This window comes from Bos javanicus, chromosome 7, assembly GCF_032452875.1.
Source record: "Bos javanicus breed banteng chromosome 7, ARS-OSU_banteng_1.0, whole genome shotgun sequence".
In the NCBI taxonomy this organism is placed as follows: domain Eukaryota; kingdom Metazoa; phylum Chordata; class Mammalia; order Artiodactyla; family Bovidae; genus Bos; species Bos javanicus.
The window spans coordinates 21,017,086-21,041,335 of NC_083874.1; the positions used below are offsets into that span (position 1 = coordinate 21,017,086).

Here is a 24,250-nt window from a genome sequence, read left to right on the forward strand (position 1 = left end):
TTTTTTGTGGGGGTGATCTCAGTCCCTGTCCAGGCATTGGATCCTGGCCCTCAACAGTTAAGGCACCGAGTCCTAGCCGCTGGGCCACCAGAGAAGTCCGGCGGTTGAAGAAACCCTGTTATTTGTCTTGGGATTAGTTCATTCTTCAAATAATCGTTCCCTTTTATTTCTGGTGGATGCATTGCTTTTCAGACTCTCTGATTTAAGCTGATTGGTGTCCTAGACCCTGTAACACGTTAAATCCATTGAGCTCCCAATGGCCAGCGTTGTTTAAACGCGAAGCAACATGAAACTTGTGTAATTCGTAAGGACAGCATCCTCCTAAGACCATGTCTTTACATTGTCTTTACATTGTTTGTTTTGAAGTCACGCCCCCCCTTCAATCTTTCACATTTTGAGTTGAGTAGCCAGAATGTTTTGTTTTTGTATTTGCAGAGTCAACAGTGTTTAAGAACAGCATTGAGAGTACAAGATAGAGCACTAATACTAGTTTCCTTTGCGTTTCAGATGGGTCTGTGAAGAAATCCCGGATCTCAAGCTTGCTATGGAGAATTACGTTTTAATTGACTACGATACCAAAAGGTAAGCGGAGTTGTGCCAGGGCTGCGTCTCCACCGGGGACGGGCTCCATGTGTGTGGACACGGGCTAAATTTAGACCTTCCTCGACACTGCAGGCTGATGGGAAGTTTCCTTTTAGACTTGGCCATAGCCAGCACGGAGTTATTTTGGTAGGAAATGTTTATCAAATATTGGCAGAGGCTGTCGGAGTGAGGACATAATTGGAAAGTGGGATCGACGTGTGTAAAGCTGGAGTTGCTCTCTCCACAGCAGCGACTGCTGTCGCTGGCCTAGCTTCTCAAGCCTCGGCCCCCAGCTCCAGCCAGGTCTCATACGGTTTTGGCTGCTCCCTGCAGTTTCCTCAGGCACATCCTGGATCTCCTAGAAAAGTCCTGTGGGTGGGGAAGGGCGAGGCCGGGTCTGGAATGCCTGCCTGGAATTCCTTTTTGTTTTTCTTTGAGAGACTCTCCTGCCTCTTTCAGCTCTTGGCAGGCTCGCTTTGATCGCTCACAGACTGTGGGCCTAGGTGACTGCTCTTAACAGAGAAGGTGGCCCCAAGGCGCCTGCAGGCCCCCGCGCAGGCTGAGTGGTCTCACTCCTGTGTCTGGAGGACTTGCCGTACTCAGTCAGCCCTAGTCCCTTCCCCTCACTGCCCACCTCCTCCCGGTCCGATAATTGGCACAGGTGGCCGTTACGGGTTCAGGTGGCTGGGTGCATGCGTCGGCCCTGACTCCAGGGTGCAGGTGCCTGTGGACGCTAACCTTGAACATCGGTCTTGAGATCCACACGGTTCACATTTCCTGGTGGTCAAGGGCCGAGTGCCTGGCTCAAGCAGTGGAGTGTTGAGAGGTGCTTCTGCTCCAAGGTGCTTGCGCAGAGAGGGGGAGTATCGAACCTCCTAAGCAGACTGAAAGGATTCCGGGTTGGGAGAGGGCAGGCGCAGTCTGGTGGCGACTTGCCACCCCCCGCAACCCAAGTGACCTCAGAGTCCTGCCCAGAGCAGGGGTCTGTGAGGGCAAGGCTGGCACAGCGGGGCCCAGGTGCCAGGTTCCTCTGAGCCTCCATGTGTGTGCATTCTCCCAGGAGAAGGTATGCCAGGGTGTAGTCAGGGGCTCTGATGGGGACATGGAAACTGGAGCACAAGGAAGGAATCTGGGAACTAGTGCGTGTTTTCTCCCTGAGGACAGCCAGATCGGAGTGTTGGCACTTGCCCTGGCTGCCCACTACTGGCCTGTGTTCCCAGGGTCCCTTTTGGGCTGGCATTGGGCTGGACTCCTCCCTGAGCATACAGTTAGCTCCTCCAGAATGGGTTTCCCACCTCATCGTGTCAGCCTGCTCCCGGCATATTAGAGCTGTGTGTCCCCTCGCTGTCTGTGTGGGGTTTCACTGGCCTTGCCCACGTCTGCTGTTTCCCGTTATCGAGGTCTCTGGCTTTTCAGCTTCTGCTGCTATTCTCAGATTGACGTGCCATGTGGTTACAGGTCCGTTTAGATCCCTTTGCTTCTGTTAGAAAAGGAAGTGCACTTAAGCTCTTGGGGTCCATCCAGGGTCCAGGGTCGAGGGGTCTTGATGCAGGTTGAAAGAGGCTGTGGGTAGGTGCCCCCCCTCCATGTCTCTGCATACATCTCAGGGGTCCCTGGGCTCTTGGTGCTCACTGGGGAGCAGCTATCTTGCTGCCCAGCATGTGGGTGGCGTTAGGAGACACACCCCAAGTGACCGCCCCCTCCTCCGTGCAGCACAGATGCCGGGGTAGACCCCTCGTGTGGTGAGCATTGAGCCGCTCAGTGCGGGTACTGACAAACATGGATGCCCCAGATACCCTCTGGGAGAACCCGGGTTGGGGGTTTCCATTGAACACTACCCCCTGATGTGGGGAGAAGCCGAGTTGACGACTCCCTCACTGGATCTCTGACGCGAACGCTTGTATATGGGCGAGTGTCAGCAGTTCACACTGTTAGGTAAATGGAAGCCACACCAGCAGGAAGGCGGGTGTTGACCTCTGTCTGCAGGGTTGGGGTGTTGATTATCGTCCCCTCCCACCCAACTAGCAGAGCCGGGAGCCCTCCCTGCCTGCAGTGGCCCTTGGCACCCAGCTGTCCCCCAGCCCTGGGGCAGCGGGACTTCCTGCATCTACAGGTAGGGGTGAGGCCAGTCTTGGTCTGCCTGCCTTGTTCTGTGAACAGCTGTGATGCTCATTCCTCACCTGAGCCCTCAGGGCACAGTGAACTGAGGCTCCCGCCCCATGGCCTCTGCCCCCTCCCCTGAGGCCTGGTGGCTTGTTGTGAGCCCAGCGGTGACCAGTGCCTTCCCTTGCTTGTTTTAGCTTTGAGAGTATGCAGAGGCTCTGTGACAAGTACAACCGGGCCATCGACAGCATCCACCAGCTGGTAGGTGGCCTTCACCCTCACCTCGGACCTGTCTCATCATCTTGGCCCCCCGAGCTGTGGTTCAGGCCCCCTCCTTGCCCATCAAGTCATGGTGTGGGGTCTGCAGTGTCCCAGGGTGTGGACCCTATGGCCCGGGGCTGGAACTGTGTTGATGCAGATGGCTGGGGCTGAGCTGGCCACGTTGCCTGCCAGGCGATCCCAGCCCTTGTGGATGCCCTGGGAGCCGTGCTGAGCCAGCCAGCGACAGGGAACCTTCCTGGGGCTTCTCCTCCATGGGTGCTCTGGGTGCCAGGACAGACCAGCTTGTGGGGAGAGCAGTGCCAGGGAGCTTGCTCTGCCCAGGTCCCAGCTGCACGTGCATGCATGCACACCCCCACACATCTGTACATGCACACACTCCATCTACACACATGCACGTAGGTTCACACCACTGGCACACACACTCAGGCTCACACACGCTCCTGCGCACTCGTGTCCCCACTGGGGTGGGGCAGCGGGCTGGGTGGTGTGGCCCTGCAAACTGTGTGTGTGCCCTTTCGCAGTGGAAGGGCACCACACAGCCCATGAAGCTGAACACACGGCCATCCACGGGGCTCCTGCGGCACATCCTGCAGCAGGTCTACAACCACTCAGTGACCGACCCTGAGAAGCTCAACAACTACGAGCCCTTCTCCCCAGAGGTGTATGGGGAGACCTCCTTCGACCTGGTCGCCCAGATGATCGATGAGATCAAGATGACCGAAGATGACCTGTTCGTGGACCTGGGCAGTGGTAGGTGGGGGCTCTTCCCCCCTGCCCCTTTCCCTGCTCCTTGTGCTTGCAGGATGGCCTCCTCATGAGGAGAGGTTCCAGGGGCTGGGGCCTGGCGGGCGCCCGTGGGTGTGCCATGTTGCCTGAATGAAGAAGCCATGGGCCACATTGTCCTGGTGGGACTGTGCAGGTGACAGGCTGCCCAAGGGGCTCCCTGGCCTGTGGTTGGGCTGCTCTGTCAGGAACCCCAAGCACAGCACTCTGGGGTCGCCACTGCTCCCAGTAACCTACTCACAGACCCCAAGGTCCCGTCCCATATGGCGTGGCCTCCACACTTGAGAAGGGCCCTGCAGATGGACAAAGGTGGCTTCTCTGGTGGCATTGTCATTGGCTTAAACTCTGAAGTGTACAATTCATATTCTAATAAGCGTACACACGGTTGAAGGTTATTTCTAGAAAAGACCGTGTGTCAGAAGGCTTATGATTTCTGAAAACTGCCGGCCTCCTCAGACCCCAGGTCCCCTAGCTTCTCCTGTCCCCCGGGAGGGACCCCATGTTCTCTCCCTGTTTACCCTATGTTTCCAAATAGAGGCTTGTTTCCATCATTGGACTCTGTTCTGTTCAAAATGGGAAAACTTGGGGCTCCTGACACTTTATTTAAAGTGCATGTGGCCTGAGTTCAAGCAGGAACAGTTTCAGAAGCCTCCTTTGTCTGTGAGCTGAGTGTCCATAAATCCTGCCGTGTCCTGCAGGCGTGTGCCGTGTGGGGTCTCCCGCCACCACTCTGGGCCGCTCCTGACTCAGGTGGACGGTGGAACATGGTTCATTGGTTGGGGGGGGGCTTCCTCCCAGGGGTCACTGTGCCTCGAAAAGGCGTGTCCGCGTGTGCACAGTGAATGCCCCGTGGGGCCGTGGACCATGGCAGGTCCCAGTTGGGTGGCCATAGAGCATCTTCTTTGTGATGAAATGGAGCACGGCTGGGTTGGGGGTAGGGGCGGTCCTCAGCCCATGGCCTGGGGCATTTGAACACATTCTGTGACCCCAAAGGACACTCGGGGACTTTCGCCAAGAGGCCATGGCCTCTGCCTAATGATCTTGTTGTCATGGCCCCAGCGGCTGGGTGTGTCCTGCTGTGCGTCTGACCCCCCTGTCTCTCCCCCTGAAGGAGTGGGCCAGGTTGTGCTGCAGGTTGCCGCGGCCACCAACTGCAAACATCACTACGGTGTAGAGAAAGCTGACATCCCAGCCAAGTACGCGGAGGTGAGTGGCCCTGGGCCCTGGACGCAGCCACATCTGTGTCACTTTTGTTTCCAGCCTTGGTGTGCAGCAACCTGCAGGATAGGGGGCAGTCTGTGCTGGGGTTGAGGGAAGGTCGGGGAGGGGGTCCTTGCTTCATGTGTCCCTGAAAGACTTGCGGCCGTGTCCCCTGGTTCCCCTGGCGCTGGGGCTCAGCTGGCATCACCCTTGTGCCAGTATCTGCCGGGGGTTGGGGTAGGGGAGGCAGCAAGGTCTGAGGAGTGCGCGTCTCAGTGGTGGTGTCGCCATGGGAAACCGTTTAGAGTTTGTGGTTTGCACGCCTGCCCACTATGGTTCCCTGCGGTCAGGCTCCTTTGCCGAGAATCCTGGAGCGGGGCGGGCATGGGGAGGACAGGGGCGCCCTCCTGGCCACCGGGTCCCTGACGGGCTGTCTGGTTTGGCTCTTTGCAGACCATGGACCGAGAGTTCAGGAAGTGGATGAAATGGTATGGAAAAAAGCATGCAGAATACACAGTGAGTGCCATCGCTCCATGCCCCCTCCCCGGCTAAGGGTGCAGCCCCGCCCTCTGCGCCGCCTCCCCTGACCCGCCGCCCCTCCTTTCCCTGCCCGGAGCCCCCTCCCCACCACTTTCACTGCCTCCTGGCCACCTGCCGCCTCCTTTCTGTGGGCCTTGTAGGCAGTCGACTCCTCCGGCCCCGCACTCTGCCCCACTTCTCTTCCTCGGGCACCCAGCGGTGCCTCGGGAGCACTGGCTCTTTCAGGACCACGTGTGGGGGCGGTGGGGTGTGGGCTCGCCAAGGGCATCTTTCTCGTGCTTGCCCCCTGCCCACAGCAGTGAGGCCCCACCGACGAGCTGGCCTGGTGCCACTGCCCCTGTGCCCCTCTCCCTGCATCTGTCAGCTCGGCCTTCACTGCTGAGGTTCTCTGGGTCTCGCTCCTGGATCCTGATGTTCTGGCCTCTCTCTGCTCCTCTTGCCCGGGTGTCCAACTCCATGTTCTCAGCTCCAGCGCATCTCTGTGCCCAGGGCTTTGACAGCCACTGCAGGTTTCAGTGGCCTGTGGACATAGGGCTGCCATGCAGCCTCCATCTTCAGGACTGTGGCCGGGGCATTTCAGGGGGAAGGTCCCAAACCGGCTCTTCAGCACACACTTCACTTCTCGTCCCAGGTCCCCCAGGGCCCCAAGCTCCACCTGGCTGCGATGTGGTTTTCCTGGTCCCTCTGAAGGTTCCTGACATTGCTTGTGTCTTGCTCTTGGGGGTCCTGGGGGACAGGGGGCTATGGGGCCAGAGCTAGCGTTCCTTGTTGCCTCAGGGAATAGAATGGTGCGTGTGATTCCAGAGGTTGTCCTTGTTGCCTCGGGGAATAGAATGGTGCCTGTGATTCCAGGGGGTGGGGGGCCAGCAGGAGAGACAGGGTTTCGGCCCTGGAGCCACCTGACTGGTTCTCCTTTCAGGGATGGCACCCTCAGTATTGATGTGAAAGTCCAGTCTCAGCTCACCTGGATTTAAGATATCTCATAGGTGGTCCTTGATTGTGTGGTTCATCTCTAGGCCTGTGGTTTCTTTTGGGGTGATTCTCAAGGGGTGTGAGGTCTGGTCTAGATTCATCTCTCTCTGAGTGGACGTCCAGCGATCCCATGCCATCTGCTGCAGAGACTGCCCCTCTCTGCTGAGCCATCTCTGTTGTGTCATCAGCGGCCATACTCAGTGGGTGCTCTGCTCTCCTCCGTTCCACGCTGGCACCCCCCCCATCCCCACCCCCACCCCCGGTCTGCTCTCAGCAGCCCTGCCATGATAGCATCGTGGGAGTCAGCCCAGAGTCCAGTAGCTTCAGGCCTCCAGCCTCATTCTCCGGCCTAGGAGGTGAGCCGTTGACTTCGTACGCGGTCTGTTAACGGCTGATGAGGCCTGTATCTGCAGCCTTGCTGTAGTTGCTGGTATTACTTCTGGGTGACTGTTGTTGTGGTTGTTGATTGTTTTCGTTTTTTTCCATAGAATAGAAGATTTGAAGGTTGAGCTAGCCTTCCAGGCCTGAGGTCAACCCCATCTGGCCTTGGGAATGGCTCCTTTTTGTTGTGGGTATTTGCAGCCCAGGGGGATACTGGTTTCCTCCTCTCCTGAGTCTGACTTTGGCGTCCAGGTGATGCTGACCCCGTGTCGGGAGGTTAGCCATCACCCTCTGCTTCTCCCTGCTTTCCCTGGGCCAGAACTTGCCCATCTGCAGTGTGGGCCGAGCTCCCCTCCCCTTTCTCTTGGTGGGGTTTCTCACAGGTTTCTTCCCCTCGGTGAAAGGTGAGGGATGTCACCCCTGGCCCCCATGTCCTCCCACGCCTGCAGTCTTCTAGTGTTTGTTGCTCAGGCTGAGGGAAATTAGTCCAGTTCATTTCTGTTTCCGAGAAACTTCTGTCCTGTCCCCAGTCCCACTGGTATGCTGATAAGAGTTCCTGGATGGCTTGCCGTTTTCCTAAGGCCTCACAACCTCCTCAGAGAAGGCGATGGCACCCCACTCCAATACTCTTGCCTGGAAAATCCCATGGATGGAGGAGCCTGGAAGGCTGCAGTCCACGGGGTCGCTAAGGGTCGGACATGACTGAGCGACTTCACTTTCACTTTTCACTTTCATGCATTGGAGAAGGATATGGCAACCCACTCCAGCGTTCTTGCCTGGAGAATCCCAGGGACAGGGGAGCCTGGAGGGCTGCCGTCTATGGGGCCGCACAAAGTCGGACACGACTGAAGTGAGTTAGCAGCAGCAGCACAACCTCCTAAAACGCAGGTCTTTAAAATTATAAAGTGCTTCTTGCTTCTGATGAGAGGGCCAAATGGTTGAAACATGTGATGTAAAAGCCTGGTTGATTCAGTCCCCAGAATGCCCCGTGGACCCACAGCAGCCTGCGGTGCTTGATTCACAGTGTGGTTCTAGCTGCTGGCACAACACCCACGGCTGGAGGCCAAGGTGAGGGTGAAGCTGGTGGGCTGCCTGCCTGGTGGGTCGCTGCTCCCTGCCCCCTCTCTTGGCAATGTCGGGAGGCAGTGCAATGTGAGAGGAGGGTGATTGGGAGTTGGTGGCATGTCAGCTGGTGCACTGGCGGGGCCCCTGCGTGGAAACCTTGTTCTCTGCCTCCTGAAGGCCAGGCACTCATCAGGGCCCTGCTCTTAGGCCCCACGAGGTGGCTGCGAGCAGAACTTGGCTCTGAGGACTCTTAAGTCGTGGCTTTGGCTGCTGTGTCTGGAGCGGCAGCCGGCAGTGCCTCTGGTGTCCAGGCAGCCCTACTCCAGGAAGGCGTGGTGACAACTCCGGCCCAACGCCTGGACTTGGCGGGAGCTTTCGTGCTAGGTCTGGGGAGGCCCTCCTCGAGGTTCTGTGTGGCTTCAAGCAGGTGCCTGGTCGGCAGGCAGAGTCCTGCCTCCATCGCTTGATGATAGACGAGGGACAACAGACACCCTAGCCTGTGTGTTTACTTGCGGGCACCGGAGCCTCCTCCTGGGTCCCCCCTCCTGTTGAAGCCCTGGGCCCTCTCTGTGCCCGGCTTCTGCCTGTGTCCCCAGCACGTCAGGGTGCCCCTTTGCCTGGGGACGTCTGAGTGACCGCATGCCATTGGTGCCTGGTGGCAGGCCTGGCACAAGCAGGTAGTTCTAGGAAGTGCCGCTGAAGGATGTGCCCCCAGCCAGGTGGCAGCGTGGACCCCAGTGGGCAAGGCTGCCCTCGGGCTGGTGCAGTCAGGTTGGCAGGGATCTGGTGCTGCTGACAGGCCGCCCAGAGCACGAGCCCTGCCCTCCTCCAGTGGCTCTAGCACACAGCAGCTCCGAGGGACTGGCTGGCAGTCGGGCACTGCTTCTGAGCCTGTGGCTGTTCCAGGGCAGGTGGCAGGGTGACTGAGTCTGGGGCAACTGTCGCTGGCTCCCACCCTGTGGCTTTGGGTGGGGCCTCCCCGGGGCCCCCCGGGAGGGAGTGCTTTCTGCAGGGGGAGCATGTGCGCCGTGTGGTGTGGGTGGTGGCCATAGGCGGAGGCCTGTGGTGAGGGGGCCTGCACCCGCCCTGTCTGGTTCTCGACCTGGAGCAGGGACACACCAGGGGTCTCCCTGGTTGGGGAAGGGCGGTCACACAGGGCAGCCCTCATGCCGGTGTGGGGTGGGGCCATACGTGACCCACCTCCCCGCACGTTCCTCTGCAGCTGGAGGTCTGGGCCAGCTGGGCTGGTCACAGTCCTCAGTGGGGGCGACAGGAAGGCTGTGCTTATCTTCCTGTCACTGTTAACTTGGGCACGTGGGCCCCAGCGACACAGAGCTGGCCCGGTCAGTCCCTGTCTTCAACCAATTATGGCCTGCCTGTGCCAAGAGGTGGTAGGTAGCCAGGTGGCCAGGCGGGCGGGACAATGGCTGTTTTCTTGCCCTGATCGTGAGGCCACCGCGGAGCAGTGGTGCTGTGGCTTCAGTGGTTTTCCTTGGGTGGGTGAGCCCCACAGAGAGGAACTGCATTAGGCTGGGCTTGAGGGAGCCCGGGACACAGCAGTCGGCTGTCCTCACCTATTGGTGTGTTAGAGACAGGACAGAGCAAATAGAGGAAGGAGGCAGTGGATGAGTCCCAGGACCAGGCATGAGCTTTTAGTAGGGCTGAGCTCCCTCAGACAAGACGTGACAGCACCAGTGACGTGCAGTCCCTGGGGGGCTCATACAGACCCCGTGCCCAGATGAGACGTAAGGGCACCAGGGAGGTGTGGTCCCCCGGGGGCTCACACAGACCCCATTCCCAGAGTTCTTTCTGGGTGCCGGTCATGCCGGTGTTGCTACCTTCCATGGCCAAGACCCCAGACTCCAAGAGGATGTGAGGTGTTTGCACGGACTGTGTGGGAACGCTGAGCACCCTCCCCAGGACACAGCCCTAGGCCTGCAGCATGAGATTTCTCCTGCACAGCATCACAAGGATTTTGAACTTGAATCGGTGCCCAGCCCCACTGGGCTGTGTGCAGGGAGCATTGGCAAACTTGGGAGACCCAGAGATGGATGCCCTGGACATGGACAGCCCTCCGCCAGCTCCCGGACCCTTTAGGATGGCCGCTTCTCTTCTGCCCAGCAAGGCTCGGCCCCTCCCACGCTGGGTGGTTTCTGTGTGCAGGGAGGGTGCTGAACCCGAAGCTGCTCTGCCTGGGCGCTGCCCGTTGGAAGGACCTCTGCTGGGTGGTGCTACCCCATTGCTGCCTGGAGGGCCTCCCGGTCACCTGAGGGCACTGGTGGGAGTGCAGACGGGGGCCCGTCAGCAGTCACCCCCACCTGCTCCCCCGAGGTGCTCTGCCTCTGAACTTGCCTGTTCTGGACATTTCCCATCAGTGAAATCACATCCTGTGTGTCCTTCTGTGTTTGCCTCTCACTGAACATCATATTCTCAGGGTCCATCCACATGGTAGCGAGTGCCAGGGCTTCTGAGGAATGCTTCTGGGTGTGGGGGGATATGTGTGTATCTGCTTGTCCATCAAGCAACACGTGCACTGTCCACACCTGTGCTCCGTAGACAGAGGTGTGCGGATGTTCCTGTGGGTGGACACTGGGAGTCGGATGATAACATTTTTTGAAGAATCATAAAATCAGATTTCTTGGTTTCTGAAATGTTACAGTTCTGGACAATGAGGTTAACGAGACTTGTGTTGTCTCAGATGCACTTTGGCCTCGAGGCAAAATGAAATTAGTCCTCTGAGGGAGACAGTAGTGGGAGCAGTACTGGAAACGTCAGGATGCCCCCGGCACGGGGAGACCGCCCACAGCAGTGTGGGTGGGCGCTGGGCTGCACCCGGGCGCCCTGATGCTGTCACAGCCCTTGCAGTCCAGCTCTGTGGCACACGGTCGCCCTGAGGTGCCCCCTGCTGGCCATGCGTGGACATGGCGTTGGGACTTTCCAGCACCTTTTCCGGTGCTCTAGCAGCTGTGTCCGCGTGCATGGTCAGCCTGTGGCTGTGACCCTGGCCTTTTCCAAATCCTCCCAGTCAGGGCCTCTGATCATTCCATCTCTTTTTGGGGGGCAGACGGGGGTGGGACACAGAGGCAGCGAGACCCCAAGTGATGGGTTGTCCCTCTTATCTCCTTTCAGCTGGAGAGGGGGGACTTCCTCTCGGAGGAGTGGAGAGAACGGATTGCTAACACAAGGTACAGCCGGGGCCTGGGGGTGGGGCCGAGGGGCTGGGCTGGCAGGGGCGATGTGGCTTTCCCTCCCTGAGGGTCACACCAGCAGACAGGGCCCCGCCCCCCTGGCTCCCTGGGCTGGACAGCAGCAGCCACCGCCACCTGTCCTGAGCTTGCTGGGGGCCCCGCCTCTGTGTCCCTTGAGCTGGAGCCTGATCGGCACCCTCCTGGCACCGGCCATGGGGCCGTGTGCTCGCACACCTAGTGGCTCCCCGGGCCTCAGTGACCAAGGGGCGAGTGTGCCACACGCTCTTGGCTCTGACCAGGGGAAGGGGTCACACTCATTCTCTCTGACCTTGCGCACTCGCCTCCCCCTTTCTTCCACATGTGCTTGTTGCAGGGCGCCCTGAGCCCCGTCATTAACTTCTCGCTTACAGAGGTCTGACCCCATCTTTGATCTCAGTGAGGACGTCTTCCCTGAGGCGGGCACACTATCCCCCTTTTCTCGAGAAAACATGCGGGCTTGAGGTGTCCCCCTCAGTCTGAGTGTGGTGACTCCGTTGCAGCTGCTGTGGGGCCTTTCCTGTGGGGCCCTGCAGCTGTATCTGGGCTCCACAGTCATGGTCATGGCGAGGAAAAGCTGGCTGAGGGGCCTACTCCCCAGCCTTGGCTGCCTACTGTCCACCTGGCCTGGAGAACCTCAAGGCCCCGGGCTCTGCCAGCTCTCCAGACGGCGCCCTTGGCACTCTGCTTCCAGTCAGGGTGTCCCCCTACAACCTGCTCCTCTGTGCTGAGGGGCCTCATCCCCACTTCCACAGGCCTCAGAGCTGCCTTGTCTCCTTGCAGGTGACCCCAGTCAGAGCGGCCCAGGCTCTGTCCTGGTTCATGCCCTCTCCTGGCCAGTGCCCTTGAGACCCTGGCAGCCAGCCGGTCTTGTCAGGGCTCTGCCCGTCATAACCTCACCATCCCTGCGCTTTTTCCCAAGTAGGGGCTGGGAGAGCTTAGCCACCAGCTGAGGGCTCCCACTGCCACTCTCACAGCAGTCAGTGTGTCGTCGCCCTGGTCAGGCCCTGTGACTGTCCTTTTGCCGAGATTGAGGAGGAGCAGCTTGGGGCTGGCAGGCAGCTGGCTACTCTATCGCGTTCAAATGAGGAGGGAAACCCAGGTTGGGGGGGATCCCCCATGTGGACAGGAGCCGGGGGACAGAGGATGGCCAAGGGATGGGGGACCCTGGGTGGGGCAGGAGCCCCCGACTGCCTGGTGGTCATCTGCAGACAGAGCTTCTCAGGCTCTCAGACGCCAGAGAACATTGGAAAAACGGGAAGCCTGGGCCAGGCCCCGCCTCAGAAAAACTTTGTGCTGGGCCCTCAGGTGGTGGGCTCCCTTCCAAGTGTAGCTCAATGGGTCTGTGCTGCCTTCCTGCCCAGGCAGCCTCACCCCTGTGTGCTCATGTGGCCCAGCTTGTACTGCCCATGCACCAGCCTCAGGGATGCCCGTGTCGGTGCAGGCCTTCCCCAGGGAGCCAGCAGCCTGCTTGTCATGGGACCTGGCTGCAGGGTCTGTGTTGGCGGCACCCAGGGCAGCCGTCACACCCCGTGGGTCCTGAGCCCGTGCCCCCGCTGCGGAGGAGGTGCGGACAGCGCTGCGGTGGAGGCGCTGCAGCTCTGTGCGTGTGCACGCAGAACCCGGCACTCAACTGGAGCATTGTTTTGCAGTGTTGTATTTGTGAATAACTTTGCCTTTGGTCCTGAGGTGGATCACCAGCTGAAGGAGCGGTTTGCAAACATGAAGGAAGGTAATGTATCCCTCTCCTGCTCTGCGCGTCCGTTCTGCATCCATCCTACGTCCGTCCCACGTCTGTCCCGTGTCTGTCCTGCTTGGGCCATGTAGCAGCGGCCTTCATCACGTATGCTGGGGTCCTGACTAGCATCCTCTGATCCAGCCCCAGTGGGAAGGCCTCGGGGGCGGGAGGGAGGGGTTTGTCTGTCCTTCTTGATGTCACCTAGGTTGCTGGCAGGGTGCCTCCCAGCTCAGCATGTGCAGTGAACAGAGCAGACCCCACCACTGCTTAGGCCAGAGCTTGCAGCTGCCTGGGAAACGGGTGGGGACCTGGTTAGCAGGGGAGTTGCAGGCTGTCCACATCATCTGGGTTTCCCGTGGACAGTGCGTAACTTCTTAGTTCAAGGATGTCCTGGGCACTTAACTGTGTGTCTCATATTGGAACTTGACCAAGTGGAAGTTCAGCCTGGGGGTGCTGGGGCTGCCCAGACCAGCCCTTTGACTTGGCTCAGGCCTTTCTCGTGTCTGGACCCTTGAGGCCTGGCTGGAGCCCCCCGCCACTTCCCCCGTCTTTGTTACTCTCTGTCCCAAGGCCGGGTGAGACCAGATGCGCCCAGGAGGGGACCTCACCTCTCTAGTTCTGAGTCTCAGAATCGCTGTGGGGCTGCTGGGCACAGCTCTGGAGGGAGAGATCATGAGAGCTTGAAAGCTGAGCTTCCATTCTGATTCTGAGTCAGAGTTCATGTAGTCTTTAGGAAGGGTGTGTGCTCCCTGTGTGTGTGAAAGTGTGCAGACTTGGGGCAACATGGGTGGTTTTATGGAGGGAGTGTTGATGGTGTCTGGTTAGAAGCTCATGGGGGATCTTGACAGTCCACATGGAGGCCGAGAGGAAGGTGCTGAGGCCGAGTTCTTGCTTCTGACTCTGCTAACCTCACTGGACTCCCCTCCCTCCTCTCCCCAACCTCTTCCTCTCCCCTCGCCACCCTTCGGAAACGCCAGGTTGTTGGATCTTCTTGTGTCCCAAGCGCCTCCTCCAGTCTGTGGCAAACCTGAGCAGGGCTGTCCCCAAGTGGGGACTGAGAAGCCTCCAGACCACTGAAGGTACAGGGAGCAGGGATGCAGCATCATGGTCTTGCGATGCTCAGGTGCAGCAGTCCATGGGGCATCCCTTCACGGTGCCCAGGGCATCCTGGTGCCTGTGGAGCATCACACCCATGAGGACTGATGTTCATTTGTATTCTCATCACCACCGCTGGGTCCCTGGGGAGTTGAGCTCTGGCTCAGGGTAGGAGAGCAGGTCTGGCATGTTCAGGAAGTGGGGATGGAAGAGCTTTTCCAGTCGTGACCCAGGACAGCAGGAGTCCCCTGTCCTGGAGGGAGGCCTCGCCTCACACAGGCGGGCACCCTGCCCTGCCTCCCTCATCCCCCACGTCCCTGTCCCCAAGGCTCCAGGGAGACCCCCATGTCCTCCTGAGGTCCGTGGCTGGGAGAGAAGCAGGGTAGGTCCTCCATGTTTCATCATGAAACATGTCAAGCGGACAGAGAGTTGAAAAGATCACCCAGCATAGAAGCAGTTTCCAGCTGCCCTCAGCACTGCCAGCTGCATGTGTTTGCATGCATGTGCAGGTGAGGACAAGCCTGAGCGTGTGGCAGGGGTCGCTCCTGATGGTTTATGGGAGTGAGTGCCTTCCCCCAGCCCCAGGCTCCACCCAGAGAAGAGCTTGATTTGCCATCCTCCTAGCTGGCCCAGGCATCTATCTGGCTGTGGGGTCCCACTTTGTAGCCTTTGGGCTTCGGGGCACAGCCCCTCCATTTGGACACTGCCCACTGGGCATCCTGAATCGTTGTCTTATGGAATGTCACCTGGGGTGCACTGGTTCCTCATGGTCTGCTTAATCTTGCCCTCTGCACCCCATGTCCTGAGTTCTCGGGTGTCACACATGCTTGGCTCCTGGCCCCTGGTGGGAGTGGGACTGCCTACCAGGCCCTCCTGTCACCTGGAATCTGTGGCCCTCCAGTGACATGCCCACAAAAGTCCTCTCAGCATATCCTGTTGGCCCTGAAAACTTGCTTGGGCTTTCTAATTAAAGCATCCTGGAACGTGTGGGCTTTACTCCCTCCCACTCCCCGGCCCTGCTCTTCAGACGCCCCCACGATGCCTGGGGGAGCCCCCAGACTCTGGCCACAGTGGCTGCTTAAATGTGCACCCAGCTGGCCGGGGACCTGTCATCACCGCCTCCTCACGGGGTGCCAGAGGCCAGGCTGCTGCTGGGGTGCTCTTTGTGCCTGGACAGTCAGGAGCATGTGAGCATGTGCTGAGGGGCTCATCCTGACCACTCCACTTTCCTGGTAACATATTTCTTTCACTTCTTTTTGGTAAGTTTATGTATTTTGTCTGTGTTGAGTCTTTTCTGCTGCACAGACTTTTCTCTAATTGTGGCCAGCGGGGGCTAATTTCTAGTTGTGCTGTGCAGGCTTCTCAATGCTTTGGATTCTCTTGTTGCAGAGCACTGGCTCCAGAGCACATGCTCAGTAGTTGTGGTACATGGGCTTAGTTGCTCCGTGGCACTTGGGTTCCTCGTGGACCAGGGATTGAACTCATGTCGCCTGAGTTGACAGGCAGATTCTTAAAAACTGAGCCATCAGGGAAGCTCCTCTTTGACATTTATTCTTGGTTCTTTATTTCTTACACTGGACAGTTTCAGTCCTTCTTGCATTGATGCATTTAGAGACAGCGTTTCATACAGGGTAGGGGGAAGCTTTTGTACTCTGAAGGTAACATCACCAGTCACAGTGATCTCTCTGCATAGGCTTCGAGTCCTTGTGGTTTATTCTTTCCTCTGCAGTGATTTGCATGCATGCCAGGACTTCACTGGAAAAACTTTGCCGTGTAGCCATTTCTGACTTGAACCATTCCCATTATCGCTGTGTGGGGTCAACCCCTGATTCTCCTCGGGTTCTGTCTGTGTGGATCAGGGCCCGGTTCTCCTCGGGTTCTGTCTCTCTGGATCAGGGCCTTGTTCTCCTCAGATCCTGTCTGTGTGAATCAGCGTCTGGTTTTCCTCATGTTCTGTCTGTGTGGATCAGGACCCGGTTCTCCTCATGTTCTGTCTGTGTGGATCAGGGCCCGGTTCTCCTTGGGTTCTGTGTGGATCAGGGCCCAGTTCTCCTCGGGTTCTGTCTGTGTGGATCAGGACCCAGTTCTTCTCAGATCCTGTCTGTGTAGATCAGGATCCGGTTCTCCTTGGGTTCTGTCTATGTGGATCAGGACCCGGTTCTCCTTGGGTTCTGTCTGTGTGGATCAGAGCCCAGTTCTCCTTGGGTCCTGTCTGTGTGGATCAGGATCCGGTTCTCCTCGGGTCCTGTCTGTGTGGATCAGGACCTGGTTCTCCTCGGGTTCTGTCTGTGTGGATCAGGATCCGGTTCTCCTCGGGTTCTGTCTGTGTGGATCAGGACCCGGTTCTCCTCGGGTTCTGTCTGTGTGGATCAGGACCCGGTTCTCCTCATGTTCTGTCTGTGTGGATCAGGATCCGGTTCTCCTCAGATCCTGTCTGTGTGGATCAGGGCCCATTCTCCTCATGTTCTGTCTGTCTGGATCAGGATCTGGTTCTCCTCAGATCCTGTCTGTGTGGATCAGGACCCGGTTCTCCTCAGGTTCTGTCTGTATGGATCAGGACCCGGTTCTCCTCAGGTTCTGTTTGTGTGGATCAGGACCTGCTTCTCCTCAAGTTCTGTCTGTGTGGGTCAGGGCCCAGGTCTCCCTCAGGCTTTGTCTGTTAGTATGGTTCAGGGCTGGTTCTGGTCTGGCTCAACTGCATAGTGCAGACAGTGTGGAGGACCCCAGCTGGCCCACCCCGAGCCCCAGGGCTGTGGGGCTGTGAGCACCTTTGCAGGAAGGCAGTGAGTGCTCCAGGCCAGGGCACTCAGATGCCGCTTAGTTTGGCTCTCACTGGGAGCAGATGACTGACTCACAGTGTGTCCTTGCTTCTGGGTGCTGGGGGCTCTTTTTGTGGACGCTTTTGCACCCCTCTGCTCTGATGTCATCAGGCTCTTGTTTGCATCGCGTGCTGGTGTCCTCAGGGCGGCGCTGATCCCTCTCTGTTTTCCAGGTGGCAGAATCGTGTCCTCGAAGCCCTTTGCGCCTCTGAACTTCAGAATAAACAGTAGAAACTTGAGTGGTAAGAACGCTTGTGTTGCCAGATTCTTAACATGTCTGATTGTCAGCACCTGCAGCGACTTAAAGCAGGATCCCCGCCAGCAGAGGTGACCTGGGGGCATCCTGGGCCCAGCTCCACTCACTCCATGCAGGATCCCCCATGTGACAGCCCCTGATGTCCCCAGACATAGCCCTAGTCAGGGCTATAGGGGTGAGAGTCTCGGGTCCCATGGGAGAGTGACAGCGCCCCTTGGGGGCATGTACAGGGCCTGGGCATCCTTGCAGCCACCCTGGCTGTCTCATTGGACTCCGAGACTTTCAGAGCCCACGCTGCGGGCTTGTCCCCACCCTCATCCTCGGCTGAGGGCCTGGGGGAGGGAGGGCCATGGGCACCTCCCAGGCTGGTGGTTGGGACTCCCAGGCGTCCCCTGACCCATGGGCCCATTGTGCACAGACATCGGCACCATCATGCGCGTCGTGGAGCTGTCGCCGCTAAAAGGCTCGGTGTCATGGACGGGGAAGCCAGTCTCCTACTACCTGCACACCATCGACCGCACCATAGTGAGTGGTGCCCGAGCGCCCCTGCCCTGCCTCTCAGCTAACCTGGGGTGGGGGCAGAGGTTGTACTCCCACCCGGACCACCGGGGTCCGGCGCGTTTTCCCTGGGCACGTCACTGCCTGGGATTGGTGGGTCTGGAATATGGCTTTCATCTTGCAGGATTTTCCACCGCTAATGAAACTTTTTCTTTTCCATTTTTAGCTTGAAAACTATTTTTCTAGTCTAAAAAATCCAAAACTCAGGGTAAGTTTGTCTGTTTGCCCTTGACCTACAAGCCTGGTTGCTGCTGACCAGGGCCCAAGGGACCGGTCTGAGGGTCTGGATTCGGGCCTGGGCACCAGGGGCCCCTGGCTGTGACAGCTTTGACTTGAGCAGTTTCAACAATTTGGGGGAAAATAGGTTGATAATAGGTTGAAAATAGTTAACATTTTGAAACGTTTTGCTGCCCCTTGGTCTCTGTCAGTTTGTCCCTGAACCTTGTGGGATGTGTGTCCCAGTGTCCCAGCATCTTTCTCTTTGGAGGCTCAGACGAGCCTGTGAGCCTGGAGGAGCCCCCAACCCGGGCCCCTCCTACCATGATAGGACCTCAGGTCACAGTGTGGGGACTACCACCCCATCCAAGACAGAATGGCTTCATGGGCAGCACTATACTCCCTGCTGGTGACCCAGGGTGTCCCTCAGTCCTCTTCATGGACAGAGCACCCCCAAGTGGGGAAGCAGCTGTGGGGACCTCAGGGAGGCCAGGCCAGGCCGTCCAGCAGCTCCTCACTCTGCACCCAGGCTCTGCCTTCAATAACTTTTCCTTGTGATCTGAAGGCCGCTGGGGTCCTGGCAGAGACGGGGTGTGGGTGTTGTTTTTCCTTGCACCATCATCAAGGGTGCAGATGAGCAGAACCTGGCTGACCACCCCTGGGAGCCTGAGCTGTGGGGCCCCTGGAGGCAGGGGGGGTCCCCTCAGTGCCTGAACTTCAGGAGATGCCCCCTGCCTGCCCACCAGGAGGAACAAGAGGCAGCTCGGCGCCGGCAGCAGCGGGAGAACAAGAGCAACACAACCACGCCCACCAAGGTGCCCGAGAGCAAGGCAGCTGTGCCGGCGGACACCCCCGTGGTGAGCCCCCACTCTGGTCGGGGAGGGAGCCAGGCCGCTCTCAGAGCCCACACCTCTGGCCAGTCCTTCATGTGGGTTTCCACCAGGACTCTGGTGCTGAGGAGGAGAAAGCCGGGACGGCCACTGTCAAGAAGCCATCTCCCTCCAAGGCCCGGAAGAAGAAGCTGAACAAGAAGGGCCGGAAGATGGTGGGTCGGAAGCGTGGGCGCCCCAAGAAGATGAGTGCCACCAACCCCGAGCGCAAGCCCAAGAAGACCCAGAGCTCACTGGACCTGCTGCACGCCCAGACCGCGTCACGAGCGGCCTCCCCCTTGCCGCAGGGTGAGCCCCGCCCCCGTGCTGTGGGATCCCGGGAGTGAGTGCCATGGGGTCCTCGGGCAGAAGCTGCTGTGCCACTGTCGTGGGCGTGCTGCGTGGGTACGCCCAAGCTCAGCCTTCCTGAGGGAGGTTCCACCTGAGGGAGGTTCCACCTGAGGGAGGAACCACCTCAGGGGTCCGCTGGGCCATTAGTGTGGTCAGCTTGACCCAGCCATGAGGACCCAGCCATCTGCCTGGGAGCAGGTCCTAGGGCCTTGGCTTCCCACACTCCTGGTCCTGGCAGGAGGCTTGGCTCAGAGTGAGTGGCCAGGTCACGAGCATGTACAGCTCAGCATCTGATGGTTGGGACTGTGGGAATTGTGTTGAGTCCTGTTGTTGGGGCACTGGGGGCTCTGTAGTGGCCTTCCAGGCCCCATTTATGGAGTTGTGACCACTGCTGTGTCCCCGCAGACGCGCACAGGCCACCTCACAGCCCATTCTACCAGCTACCTCCCAGCGTGCAGCGGCCTACCCCCGAGCAGCTGCTGCTGGCACCCACCCCGCCCGCACTGCACAGGCTGCTAGGTGAGCACCAGCCGGGCCCATGGGTCAGGGAGGGTGAGCAGCAGCTGGTCTACATCCCAACAGGAACCCCATGCTGTGCAGCCGAGCACACCACCTCCAGGGCTCGGGCTCATCCTGCCAGGGGACTCCTGGGTTCTGGGATTACCAGGGCCCATGTGGTGGTCTGAGGCTAAGGTTCTGCCCCAGGGGACACTGGGCCACCCTGGGGGCTCCTGGCATTGAGTGAGTGGGCCAGGGAGGCAGCTCCACCCCTCTAGAGGATGGCCTCCATGTCCATGGTGCTGATATCCCGCGGGATCAGACCCCGTTCTGCCAACTTGAGCTCACACTCATGGGCAAGGGTGGGCTGCGTTGAGATCACTCAGCTCTAGAAGCTGGGTGAAGGAAACCCTTTACAACCTTGGGAGCTATTAGTTTTCTCAACAGCAGTAACATATGTTTACCAAGAAAACTGGCAGATTAGCCAACCAGAGCCACACGTGTGAGAGAAAGGAAACACGGGCTGGTGATGGCAGGAGCTTCGAGGGGCCCCAGGAGGGGGCGACCCCAGGTGGGGGCAGAGCTCCGGCCCCACCAAAACCCTGTGGGGCCTGCATGTGTTCATGAACCCGACCCCTGCCTTGAGCCTCGGCGGGAAGCTTCCTGTGTTGACATCCAGTCTGTTCTCTCCTTGCAGAGTCCTTCAGGATTCAGTACCTACAGTTCCTGGCATACACGAAGACCCCTCAGTACAAGGCCAGCCTGCAGCAGCTCCTGGACCAGGAGAAGGTGCGGCCCCCATGCTGCCAGCCAAGTTCCCGGGAGGGTGGGGGCCACTCATCCCCCACCTCAGGGCCCGATGGCCCCATGGTTGCAGCTGGCCCGGGCCCTGCTGCGATGGCTGAGGCGTCCTCATCTGGGGACAGTGTCCCCCATGCTGAGAGGCATCTAGGGGGCCCTCAGCCTGGACGTGTTCCCCCGCAGCCTCAGTCAGGCCCAGCGTGGGCATGGCTTTCTGGAGGGTGGGCAGCATAAGGTCCCGTGATCCTCATAAACAGGACCTCAAGCCATCGCTATATGGCACCACGTTCTGGGGTGAAGCCCTTATGGGGGTCTGGCCAGTCTGCTTGCGTTTTCCCCCACCTCGCCCCTGCCATGGTCCTTGCGCTCATCGGCCTTGCCCTGCAGGAGAAGAATGCCCGGTTGCTAGGCGCAGCGCAGCAGCTATTTGGCCACTGCCAAGCTCAGAAGGAGGAGATCAAGAGGCTCTTCCAGCAGAAACTGGACGAGGTAGACTGGTCCCTGCCTGGCTACCGGGGGGCCTTGCACATGACCCCCAGTGCTGAGCTATGGGCAGGCGGGTGGGCAGGCAGGTGAGGGGGGTGGGACCCCAGCCCAGACAGCTGATATCCAGGTGAACTGTTGCCCTTCCAGTGCTTCTGACTCTGAAAGTCTCCCTCACAGGAGGCCTGGAGCCTGGGGCGGTCAGAGGGCAGCTCCCGGGACTGCCTAGGGTTCAGTGGTTGAGACTTTGCCCTCCAGTGCAGGGGCCACGGTTTTGATCCCTGAGCAGGGAACTAAGATCTCGAATGCCTTGCGGCCAAAAAACCAAAAGCATAAAACAGAAGGAATATTGTAACAAGTTCAGTAAAATCTTTAAAAGTGGTCCGCATCAAAGAAAACGAGGGAAGGTCTGCACATGGCCCCGTGAGTGCCCACCTGGGCCGTGGTGTGTCCTCAGCTGGGAGTGAAGGCGCTGACCTACAACGACCTGATCCAAGCGCAGAAGGAGATCTCGGCTCACAACCAGCAGTTGAGGGAGCAGACGGAGCAGCTGGAGAAGGGCAACTGGGAGCTGAGGAGCCAGAGCCTGAGGCTGGTGAGCAGCCCGGTCTGGGCAGGACCCCTCCTTGTCCCTGTCCACCGTCAGGATGCTCTAAGGGCTGGGCGGGACCCCTCCTTGTCCCTGTCCCCCTTCAGGATGCTCTTAGGGCACCTGGCACATCTCAGACTCGGGCTCTGATCTTCACTGCCAGGGCACCCTCAGCCCTTCTCCCACCTACAGCCCAGGGACCCTGAGCCCACATCCCCCCGTGTACTGGGCCTCACCTGCTGGGAGCGCCCTGTCTCCTCTCCCGGATGTCCCTCACTTGCTCCTGCAGGGTGTCCTTCTTGGGGACACATCTTCTCAGCCCCACCTCCAGAAGCAGCTCTGCTCTGTGCTTCGAGGGTGCGGGCTTGGGGTTGGGCAGCAGACTCCTGCTCCTCCGTGCCCCAGCTGTGCACCCAGGGGCTCCTCCCCATCTCCCACTGCAGGCACCCCTGGGTAGGAGCCGTCCACCGGAGCCCCTCCCAACCTCCCCCAGCTATGCATACCTGGGTGGGGGCTGCCCGCCAGGACTCACAGCCCAACACCCTCCCCACAGCTCAAGGCACGATGCGAGGAGCTGAAGCTGGACTGGTCCACGCTGTCGCTGGAGAATCTGCTGAAGGAGAAGCAGGCCCTGAAGAGCCAGATCTCAGAGAAGCAGAGGCACTGCCTGGAGCTGCAGGTGAGGCTGGGCTGGGGATTGGAGCCTCCCCCATTGCTGCCTTCCCCACTCCCTGGCCCACCTGCAGAGATGTCTTCCCCTCGACTGCAGCTCCCAGCACCAGACCCTGGGACTCTTTTGAGGGATCTCTGACCACAGAGCACTCACGATGAACTGGTGTCCACTGAGATCCTTTTGAGGATGTGTCCTGAGCACACATCTCCCCAGAGCAGCTTTCTGCAAGGTCACAGCCCGTGTGTCACAGAAATGATGTTTATTGCCCAAGCCTGTGTGTGGTGGGGCCTGTGGGAGGATGCTCTGGGTTCTGACCCTCCTCCGTAATTGAGAATCAAGAAGCGGCCTGTTTATTGTGGGGAAAAGCCAAGCATGAGATTCCTCAAGCCCCAGCCCGCCCAGGACAGCTTCTGTCCTGATGTCTTACCCTGGCAGTCGCCATGGTAGCCACGGAGCCTGGGCCTCTTACCACCTCTGTGCACCTGCACCCCACTTGACGCTTATTCACCTGTCAGCTTACCAGCCACATCCTCCTCTCTCTCCTGGACGGTCCTGGCTGGCGGGGTGTTGGGCTTGGGGCTGGGCGGGCCTGACACCCCCCCGGTCATCCCACAGATCAGCATCGTGGAGCTGGAGAAGAGCCAGCGGCAGCAGGAGTTGCTGCAGCTCAAGTCCTGCGTGCCGCCTGATGAGGCACTGGCTCTGCAGCTTCGTGGGAAGCCAGAGGCTGAGCCTAGCCGGCTGCACTTGGAGCTGGACTGCGCCCGCTTCTCCCTGCCGCCCTTCAGCAGCTTGAGCCCCGAGCTCTCTATGAATGGCCACGCAGCCGGCTATGAGCTCTGCAGCGCACTGGGTCGGCCCTCGCCCAAGCAGAACACCCCCCAGTACCTGGCCTCCCCGCTAGACCAGGAGGTCGTGCCCTGCACCCCTAGCCACAGCGGCCGGCCACGGCTAGAGAAGCTGTCCAGCCTGGCCCTGCCTGACTACACCAGGCTATCCCCTGCCAAGCTGGTGCTGCGGCGCCACCTGAGCCAGGACCACGCGGCCAGTGGCAAGGCAGCTGCCAGTGAGCTGCACCCACGGTGAGTACAGGCCAGCGTCACTGCTGTACAGGCCCCGCGGGTCTTCTGAGCTGGGGATCGTCAGTTTGGAAGAGAATCGGGGGTTTGCTAGGCCAGGGCTGTTAGCTCTGAACACAAAGCTGCAGCCGTGGCGGGATTCCCCAGAGTGACCGAGGACACGCCTTGTTTCTAGAGCCGAGCATGCCAAGGAGAATGGGCTCCCTTACCAGAGCCCTGGCATCACTAATGGCATCAAGCTGAGCCCACAAGACCCCCGACCTTCATCTCCCACGGCTTTACAGATGGGAGAGAAGGGCCCCGAGAAGGTGAGGCTGCTCTCTGAGAGCATCTGTGGCACTGGGTGGGGAGGGGTGTCTCAAAGGAGGTCCTGCAGGAGGGGGCAGCATGGCCACTCAACTGCACCCTTGCCTTCAGGTGAGGCTGGGAGAGAGCTCAGTCCCTGGGGATGGGAGGAGAGGGTGGTTGAGCAGCAGGGTGGGCCAGTCGTGGGTGGAGGCTGCTGACCGGCGTGTCTGGCCAGTTGGGAGAACGGGTTGGGGTGGGGGCTGGTTGGAATCCCCAGTGTCCCCGGGGCAGTGCCCGAGGCCACTGTCCTGGTCGGCAGGGTGTGAAGGAGCGTGCCTACGCCAGCAGTGGGGAGGCCATCACCAGCCTGCCCGTCAGCATCCCGCTGAGCACCGTGCAGCCCAGCAAGCTGCCCGTCAGCATCCCCCTGGCCAGCGTGGTGCTGCCCAGCCGCGCCGAGAAGGCGGTGAGTGCGGCCCTTGGCCCCAGCCTGCTGCCCCAGGCCTTGTGTGCACGCACAGGCAGAGCCGCGGGCCTGTCCTTTCTCCTTGAGGGCCAGTCACTTTCTGTTCAGTTGCTCCCAGTTATATCTCCAGCGTGCTGCAATACCTGAGAGAAAGAGAGCACCGATTCCCAGTAAGGTTTTCAACTTTAATCTTAGATCTGAGTGTGCGTGGTGACTGTGAGTGGAGAGAGAGTAGATTTCCAGTTCTGTAGAAGCTGCCCTTGTCCTTCTAGTCCACGCTTGGGTTCTCCCTCATACACATGCCCTTGGGAATGACACTTTGTGTAGAGCAGGCAGGGC

General features: G+C 59.4%; 1 protein-coding gene across 10 annotated transcripts in view; it reads left to right on the forward strand.

The window, feature by feature from the left end:
- Positions 1–24,250, forward strand: part of DOT1L (DOT1 like histone lysine methyltransferase) — a 54,457-nt gene that overhangs the window by 19,876 nt on the left and 10,331 nt on the right. For 6 of the 10 annotated variants that reach the window (XM_061422787.1, XM_061422788.1, XM_061422793.1 and 3 more), the window contains 20 exons: positions 508–582; positions 2,883–2,946; positions 3,489–3,717; positions 4,862–4,956; positions 5,404–5,466; positions 11,038–11,093; positions 12,785–12,864; positions 16,958–17,026; positions 17,459–17,565; positions 17,765–17,806; positions 18,561–18,671; positions 18,758–18,992; positions 19,440–19,553; positions 20,230–20,321; positions 20,721–20,822; positions 21,274–21,411; positions 21,959–22,084; positions 22,694–23,160; positions 23,333–23,465; positions 23,765–23,911. In XM_061422787.1, the coding sequence (XP_061278771.1) occupies positions 508–582; positions 2,883–2,946; positions 3,489–3,717; positions 4,862–4,956; positions 5,404–5,466; positions 11,038–11,093; positions 12,785–12,864; positions 16,958–17,026; positions 17,459–17,565; positions 17,765–17,806; positions 18,561–18,671; positions 18,758–18,992; positions 19,440–19,553; positions 20,230–20,321; positions 20,721–20,822; positions 21,274–21,411; positions 21,959–22,084; positions 22,694–23,160; positions 23,333–23,465; positions 23,765–23,911 (2,545 nt within the window). Of the gene's footprint in view, positions 1–507; positions 583–2,882; positions 2,947–3,488; positions 3,718–4,861; positions 4,957–5,403; positions 5,467–5,488; positions 6,819–11,037; positions 11,094–12,784; positions 12,865–16,957; positions 17,027–17,458; positions 17,566–17,764; positions 17,807–18,560; positions 18,672–18,757; positions 18,993–19,439; positions 19,554–20,229; positions 20,322–20,720; positions 20,823–21,273; positions 21,412–21,958; positions 22,085–22,693; positions 23,161–23,332; positions 23,466–23,764; positions 23,912–24,250 lie in introns of those variants that run through there. The other 4 variants (XM_061422790.1, XM_061422789.1, XM_061422796.1 and 1 more) reach the window with 4 other exon arrangements.